This window comes from Cryptomeria japonica, chromosome 9 (genome assembly GCF_030272615.1).
Source record: "Cryptomeria japonica chromosome 9, Sugi_1.0, whole genome shotgun sequence".
NCBI classification, from domain to species: Eukaryota; Viridiplantae; Streptophyta; class Pinopsida; order Cupressales; family Cupressaceae; genus Cryptomeria; species Cryptomeria japonica.
The window spans coordinates 687,463,474-687,471,753 of record NC_081413.1 but is presented as its reverse complement, the minus strand read 5'-3'; the positions used below and the strand labels follow the sequence as shown (position 1 = coordinate 687,471,753).

General features: G+C 39.0%; 1 protein-coding gene across 1 annotated transcript in view; it reads left to right on the top strand.

Moving 5' to 3' along the window:
- Window positions 1-733: 733 nt before the first annotated feature.
- LOC131073947 (3-oxoacyl-[acyl-carrier-protein] synthase, mitochondrial) overlaps window positions 734-8,280 on the top strand; it is a 50,599-nt gene continuing 43,052 nt past the window's right edge. Inside the window, exons 1-2 of the mRNA XM_058010476.1 lie at window positions 734-971; window positions 1,362-1,591. Coding sequence (XP_057866459.1) covers window positions 824-971; window positions 1,362-1,591 — 378 coding nt within the window. The 5' untranslated portion in view covers window positions 734-823. The remainder of the gene's footprint in view (window positions 972-1,361; window positions 1,592-8,280) is intronic.

Below are 8,280 nucleotides of genomic sequence, written 5' to 3'. Positions count from 1 at the left end.
TATTATTATCCATATTTTTGAAACTCTTGTGTACTACTAATATTGTTGCAATTGTGAGATTTCCTTCTATAATAAGATATCTCTCGACATAATTTAACTATATTTTTTAAATATAGATATACTAGTTTTTTTTTAATCATATTTAATTTTACTAGGCTTTCATTATTTTGTGTTTTGAGGGTATTGTTTAGATTTTGGAGTGTCACATTTTAATATTTATCTTACGTTATTATGTAGGGGAAGAGCACCAATAGATAACATAGTTCTAATAACCGTCACCTTATTGTCATGTTGACCCATCAATAGCCATCATAGTGAAAACACAAATTAATAAATTTGTTTTGTTTTGTACCAATAGCCGATCATTTTTTGTAATTAATTGGTCCATTTGTGCACAACTATTGGAACATTTGTCCCATTTGTGTACCACTATTGGAACATTGTGCACCACTATTGGGACATTTGTCAACAAGTACTAGCGATTTTGAGTTGACGGTTATTGGAACATCTTTAGTTAGGTATAGACGATACTTTGAAATGTGTACTTTTTTACCTTTGTGCACATAATTGATTCCACAGCGTGCATCGTTACTACCCAGAAGCCAAATCAATAACTGTAAGTAGTTAAGTCGCATATGAAAAATCAAAATCTGATGTATCCTTTAGGATCTGTAAATGCGTGAAGTTAGCTATGACGGCCACTGGTGCTCTTCCCCTATAATTTCATCAAGAGTTAATGAGCCAATTCAAAATAAAAATATAAAAGACGTTGTTCGCCTTAAACCCTTCAAAAACCCTCTGGCATTCCAAGCAAAGCAAAAGAATGATGATGCGCATACAGAAATGGAACAGCAGACTAAAACGTTGCAATGTCTTCAGAAGCACAAACAGGAGATATTTCAGCAACTCTACAGCTTCTGATGTTTTTGGTCCACCTCCCACTTCTCCCCAGCGCAGAGTTGTTGTGACTGGTATTTATCGACTTGCTCACACACCTTTTTCTTTAATTTCAAAATGAACTTTAAAACCAATAAATTGTTGGAAGAGCAATCCAGGCTTAGACCGCACTTACCAGTTGAGTGGTAGAGCAAATGAGAGTTCTTGCATTGGATACTTTATGTTAAAATTTATTAAATTTGTAGGGAACAGCTAAAATTCAAACCTAACACCTCCTATTCTCTGATTGCTCTACCATTGAGCTACTGGTAACATAGACGGTGTTTTGTTTTCAATACTTCCATTTGCTGTGGGATGTTGTATCATTGATTGCTTCCAACGGGATTTGCTGCTGGCATGCTCGTTCCTTTGGTTTGGATCGTGAACCAATTTGACAGGAATTTCACTTTTGTTTTAAATACCAGGGCTCGGCATGGTTAGTCCACTAGGAACTGGAGTGAAAGCTTGTTGGGAGGCACTTATTGAGGGGAAATGTGGGGTTAGGGCTCTTTCTGCCGAGGACCTTAACATGGAAGGGTTTGAAAATGAAACAGTGCTTCGTACATTGGAGCAGCTCCCGTCTCAGGTGGTTGCAGCTGTGCCACGTGGAAAGAATGTTGGAGAATTTGACGAAGAATATTGGCTGCACCCCAAGGTTAATGTTCTCTTTTGCATTTTTTTTGTTTCAGTAATTGTATTTGTGTTTTCTGAATGCGAAAATGACAGTGGCTAATTAACGATTAATTAAGCTATAAAATACATTATTATAAGGAATACATGACTTACTGAATGGCAGAGGACCTGCTTGTTCTCAATCAAGAAACCATATGGAAAAGTAAAACATTATTTTTTAATGTCGCGTCCAAGTTAAACACCAATTGGCATATGAGATCATGACCAAGCTCAAGAGCAAGCTGACCCTATCAGCCTACCTGCACCTGAAGTACTTTAATAGTGTTTAAATGATAAATCTTACCCTAACTTAGAAAACTATAACAAATACCAACATGGACTATAAATAGTTTTCTGAAAACTACCGAGTGGACCAAGAGTCGAGATATATAGTCAGAGATAGAAACAATAGTAGAGAATGAAAATGATCAAACTTAATATATCTGAGGTTAGCCACCACCTGAATTGCTGCTGCAATTGGTTTTCTTACCAGGAGCTTCTAGGGGCTTATCAAGTGTCTGTGCCAGAACAAACTCATTCTTCTGGAGCATGTCTGCTGGGAATTGAACCTGGGTTGTTGCACAGAAAATGCTCCAGCTCGTCACTAGATTGTAGCCTTGACATTCCATTCATAATATATTCATTGATTGAGTCAAGAATCCACAACACGATAAGTCGATAACTGAGCACTTGGCCTCCTAATCGGGCATTGATGCTAGTTCTGGAGCCAACTTCAAATGCTGAAACGTAAGATGTTTCCTTCTTCTTGATTATGTTAGTGATGTTGCCAATAATTCTTTTGGTTCACCTTTTTTTGGAGGTTCTAAAAAGTGCTTTGGATATTGACAAGGTTGTGACTTTTCTTGTAGTAGATTTCTGGATAAGATCGTGTGCGAGTTTTTAGATCAACGTTTCGGATCACACTCCGTGATCCATCATCAGGATGCATGGATTGTGGAAATCTTATATCACTAAGGTTGTGACTGACGATGGTTTTGAAACTGCACTAAAATTTTGATGCTGCCTTCAAAAAGCTTTATTTCCAAACAAAAGAGTTAGATAGAATTTTAGCAATATGTGATACGAGTTTTGAAACCCAAGGAAAACTTTGACACATAATTTTGAAAGGGTTATGAAAGTATTGTTGGGAGTCGATGGGGTTACAAGAACCTTGTTGGGAGCCACTGAGATTGTGAGAACCTCTTTGGGCATTGACATAGGTTACGGAACTTGTCTAATTTGCATGCACTTTTAAACTTAAGCAAATTTAACTCATCTGAATCAAAAGATTCTCCCAAGTAGCAGAAAAAACTAATAGAACCAAATTGAACGGGAACTAAACTTGAGATATATTTTGTTTGGTTGATGCAAGATTGATTGTGAACCCGGATGCTCTTGTATCATAGTTATTTCAATCAAGGATGTGTGTGATTTGTATTTTTTTTTGAGAAGGCAGGCTGCAAGTGGATGAAAGGGTGGAAAATATTGGGTTGGATGAACCTTTTTTGTGTGTTGAAGAATATGGTTCGGCTAATAAGCCTTCATATTTCTTATCTCTAAGTAAGAGTTTGTGTGAATTGGTATCACATCCTTGGGTGTGTATGGAAGGGATTTAAAGCAATGAATTTTTGAGCAGTGTGCTGTATGGGAAGATTGGCATAGTACTACTAGTAAAATATTCTTCTCAGATTTTTGCTTTAGGTTCCTGTTGTGACCATTTCACACATCGCCCCAGATTGAATGGGGACCCCCTCTTTTTGCTTTTGTTTTGCTTTCTCTCTGTCTGTTCTTCTCTCTGCTTTTAGGATTTTGAGTGAGTGGTCTGTCTGGACTAGGGCTAATCCTTAAGGGTTCTTTTTTGGTATCATTCAAGCTAAGTCCAGTCAAATTTTGGAAAATTGTTAGATATCTCCCTGAGGAATTGAGATTGATGGAATGAGGTAAACCTTTCAGGAGAGCCAAATTGGTTAGGTCAGTGGAGTCAAATAGGTCTCAGGGTAGGTATAGATTGAATAGGGGTTTTTAGGGTAAGGTCCAGTTTGTTTCCAAGTCTGAGTCAGCTGAGCATGGTCGGTGAGGAAAGTGAGTCTAGTGGGCCAAGTTAGATAGGGAATGAAATGGATCAAGAGCCTGATAATGTCAAATTCGCTCCTGACCCTTGCTAAGGGTCCAGGGTGAAATTCCTTGTAGACTGGATTTCCTTCACAATTTTGACTAAGTGTTGACATGCTTGAGGGTGAAATTGTGTGTTCTTGCCTGGAGAGGTTTTTGATCAATTTTTGGAAAGTAAGATGATGCCTAAAATTCAAAAGTCACTCTTGACCCTTGCTGAGGGTCCAGGGCGAACTTCATCCTAAGCACAATTTCTTGTTTTGAGAAGACTTGCTAACTGGTTCCTGGCCTTGAAAATGACCTGACTTTGCCTTGTGAAGTGGTTTGAGACTTCAATTTTGAGCAGTTTAGCCTAAAAAGAGGATTTCGCTCTTGACCCTTGCTGAGGGTCCAGGGCGAAAATGTTGTTTAAGCTTATTTGGCACTGACTTTGGCTAACTTGTTTTGTGCAGGGTCTCTCGGAAGGAAGATTGGACGTCACTTGATGCAATTGAAGGTTTGAAAGTGTGAAAAATGATGAATTTTGGGCAACAAACACATATTCGCTCCTAACCCTTGCTGAGGGCCCAGAGCAAAATTTTGGGTTCTCCTTCTTTTGCAGTGAAAAGGACCAAGTTTTGAGCATGAGTGGAAAGTGAACAACTCCCTCTATCCGCTTGAGAAAGTTTTAACTTGAAAAGATGAATGACTTTTTTGAAAACCTAAATTTCGCTCCTGACCCTTGCTGAAGGCCCAGGGCGAAAATTCTTATTGGAGTCATTTCTAGCCTTGTTTGGTCAAATTAAGATGTCAAAAGCATGATGAAAGGTGAAATGAGCGTGATGAAGCCTCCAAACTTGTTTGAAGATCAAAGATGAAGGAGTTTTGCCCAGGAAAGACAATTTCGCTCCTGACCCTTGCTGAGGGTCCAGAGCGAAATTCTTTATAAGCACATTTTTTGACCTTTCTGGGGCATGAAATCCTATTCATAACACAATACAAGATGAAATCTTCCTTAGCAAAGAGGTTTTAAGGTGAAAAGTGAAGCATTTTGGTCTAGATGGCAAAGTTCGCTCCTGACCCTCTCTGAAGGCCTAGAGTGAAATTCTCAAAACACATTTTTCTTGCAAGACAAAATGATTTTTATGATTGGAATGGATGTAAGGAGGTATGTTTTACCCATTGAAGATAATTTAGATGGCCAACAAAGAAGCAATCAAGCTAAGTAGGGAAAATCGCTCCTGACCCTTGCTGAGGGCCCAGGGCGAAAAACCTAACATTGGACCTTTTTCTCCAAGTTTGAACGAAGCTAAGCCTAGGTATGAGTTTGAAATGATGTTTAAATTGCCTTGAAGTGAAAAAGGATTGTTGAGAGTAAAGGTTTTGAAGGCAATTATCAAAATCGCTCCTGACCCTCGCTGAGGGTCCAGAGCGAATTTCCAAGGTTCTCTCCTTTTTTTGTAGAATTAAGACAAAAGCTTGCTTGGATAGGAGAAGGGCGTGATGTGTTATGCCTTAGAGGTGATTTGAAGTCTAAAGAATGAAGGAATATGCCTAAAACCAAAATGTCGCTCCTGACCCTTGGAGAGGGTCTAGGACGAAAATCATAAAACCAACATGTTCCCTTCAAGGTTGTGCTAAGGCAAGGTTATGTTAAGGTAAAAAAGGCCTCCAAAGACGTGATGAATAATGATTTGCCTCTAAAACTTGATGATTCTAAGCCAGGGAACAAAAATCGCTCCTGACCCTTGCTGAGGGTCCAGGGCAAAAATTTTAAAAACTCTCATTTTACCTTGCAACAACAAAGCAAATTTGGATGAGATGGATAAGGAAGGACGTTGCCCAGCAATGAGTAAAAGTTTCAACGAAAAATGATGATGGATTGAGCCTAATTTGCAAAAATCGCTCTTGACCCTTGCTAAGGGTCCAGGGTGAAAAACTTGGAAAGAGGATTTTCTTGCTTAATTCGGATGCATAAACATGATCTTGCTTGGTGAAGAAGTTTTTTGATAAGGAAATGAGGATTTCTAGTCAAAGTTGCAAAAATCGCTCCTGACCCTTGGAGAGGGTCCAGGGCGAAAAACACCAAAATCACATTTTTTCTCCTACGTTGGATAGAGCTAAGTCTGGAATTCAGTAAAAAGACCTATTTGAGATGTCTTGAAGAAATTTTGAGCTTCAGAAAATGTCAATTTTTAGCCAAATTAGGAAAATCGCTCCTGACCCTTGCTGAGGGTCCAGGGCGAAATTCCTCTAAAAGCATTATTTCCTTGAAGATTTTTGATGAAGTAACTTGGTGATGCAAGGAAATAGATCTTGGAAATTGCGTTGAGAGTTCAACAATCAAAGCTAAGGTGGATTACAACCTAAAATGAAAAAATCGCTCCTGACCCTTGGAGAGGGTCCAGGGCGAAATCCACATTTCCACCTAAATTCCTCATGCAGAATGCTAAAATTTGAAATGCGAGACCTTAACTGGATATGAATTCACCCTCCAGGAGATTTTAGAGTCAAGGTATGAAATATTCAAGGCTAAAATTGGAAAATCACTCCTGACCCTTGGAGAGGGTCCAGGGCGAAATCATCATGAAGCTTCATTAAGCCTTGTTTAAACATGGATATTCCCCAATTTGCACTAAATCACCAAATTTGCTAAGTTCGAGGCATTTGAAAAATTTAAATCAAACTCGCATTAAATTAGAAGCATTTTGCATTTAATAAATTAATTTTAAACCTTGAAATAATCGAAATTTTATCTTGGAGGCATCTAAAATTAATTTTCTTAAAAATTAAAATTTATTAATGAGCGCTCAAGGCATTATTGTGCCTTTATTTTGCAAGTCGGCCACCCTTTTTTGGAGATTTTATTTATTTTTTTACCCCTTTTTTGCCAAGTCGGCCTTGAAGGGAGTAGGGTGAGCGCTCTATATAATGGAGGAGTGTTGCTTTGCATTTCAAATCATTCAATCATTCCTTCTAAGTGCGAAATTGAAGAGCAAATTGGAGGAGCGAAATATAGCTTGTTTGGAGCGAATTTCTACTAAGTGTTGAAGGCTAAGGAGGGTGGAATTTATTCTTTTTGAAGCTAGAGGAGGCGCAATTCATCCAAGAGAGGACTATAATCTAGGCCTTGTCCCTCAAAGTCTAGTTTTCTTTTATCATTTTTTTGAATATTCAAGAGGAGGTATGGCGAAATTATCTTAACATCCTTGTTCAAGACTTGATTTTTGGGCACTTTTTTTAGAAAAGTCTAAGTGTTGATTAATTAATTAGGAAATGATAACTCTAGATTTATCATGAAGTTTCCTAATTAATATCTTAAATCTTCCTTTTAAGTCTTATTTTATACCCTTTAATGCTCAAGGACTAATTTTGAAATGTTGTGTAGGTATCAAGATGGCGACTCCAAAGGCAGGAGCATCTACTAGTCGCCCGGCTCTCATCAAGGAAGATCAAAAGAATGACGAATTGGAGACCAGGATTGTGTCCAAATGGAGTAATATCGGAGACACAACTTAGGAAACTTCAATGTGAGGAAGTTTCGAGAGGTCCCCTACATTGGCAAGCCATCACCCGTTGCGAAGAAGATAATTGAAAGTGGCATCATCAAGGCGGCAGGTTTCCCTCCAGCAGTCAAGTGTCATGAGCTGATGATCGAGTGCGCTCGCCACTATGACTCACAATCAAGGTCGATCGTATCCAAGGAAGGGAACACCTTAGCTTATCTTTCAGAGGAAGCTATAAGTGAAGCTCTTCATCTTCCAGAGCATAAAGAAATGATTTACAAAAGCTTAGAAGGAGCCAGGTCAATGTATGAAGATGATCTCGACACATGTTTGAATCTCATCAATAAGAATTGGTTGCTCAAAAGTCGGCCTCGCCTGAACAAGATTCCCAACACACTGCATAGGATCGACTTCCAGGAGGAGTACAAAGATTTGATAACTTTGCTCAATCGAGTTACAGGGGCTCCTCAAGCCTTCTACTTCGAAAAGTGGATGTTCTTCTTCATTCAAGTAATAGTCCAAGGAAAAGGATTGGGCCAGAATTATTAGCAATAGTCTGGATGTGCAGTTGAGAAGGCTAAGACCTACCAAATCATTCCACATGAGCTCATATGTTATATATGCCTTGATTAGGAGTTTCGAGTATGCAGGGTTACCTCACAGAGGAGTGATTGGAAGAGGACCCAGAGAAGTGATAGTTTGTGACTCTTATGTTCATCTGCATCATCCGCCTAGAAGTGACTACAAGTTAGTCAATGAGACCTCTATGATGAACATCACTAGGATATTGCAAGGTGGGATTCATAATCGACTATCTCCGGATGCACAAGAACTTGTGAAGAAGTATGGTGCATGGTTCATCCAGTTTCAAAAGTTTACATACATTAGAGTTCATGGGTGTCCTTCACCTCCCTACATGTTGCCGAGGTATCCGACAGACAGGATAGTCCTACTTGAGGTGACTAGATAGTTGGTAGCGTATGCAAAGGCATCCAGACACAAGCATGGAAATGGGATTCCCGTGCCCATCATACTAGGGAATTCACTTGAAGTATGTCCTAACACCCAAGCCTCA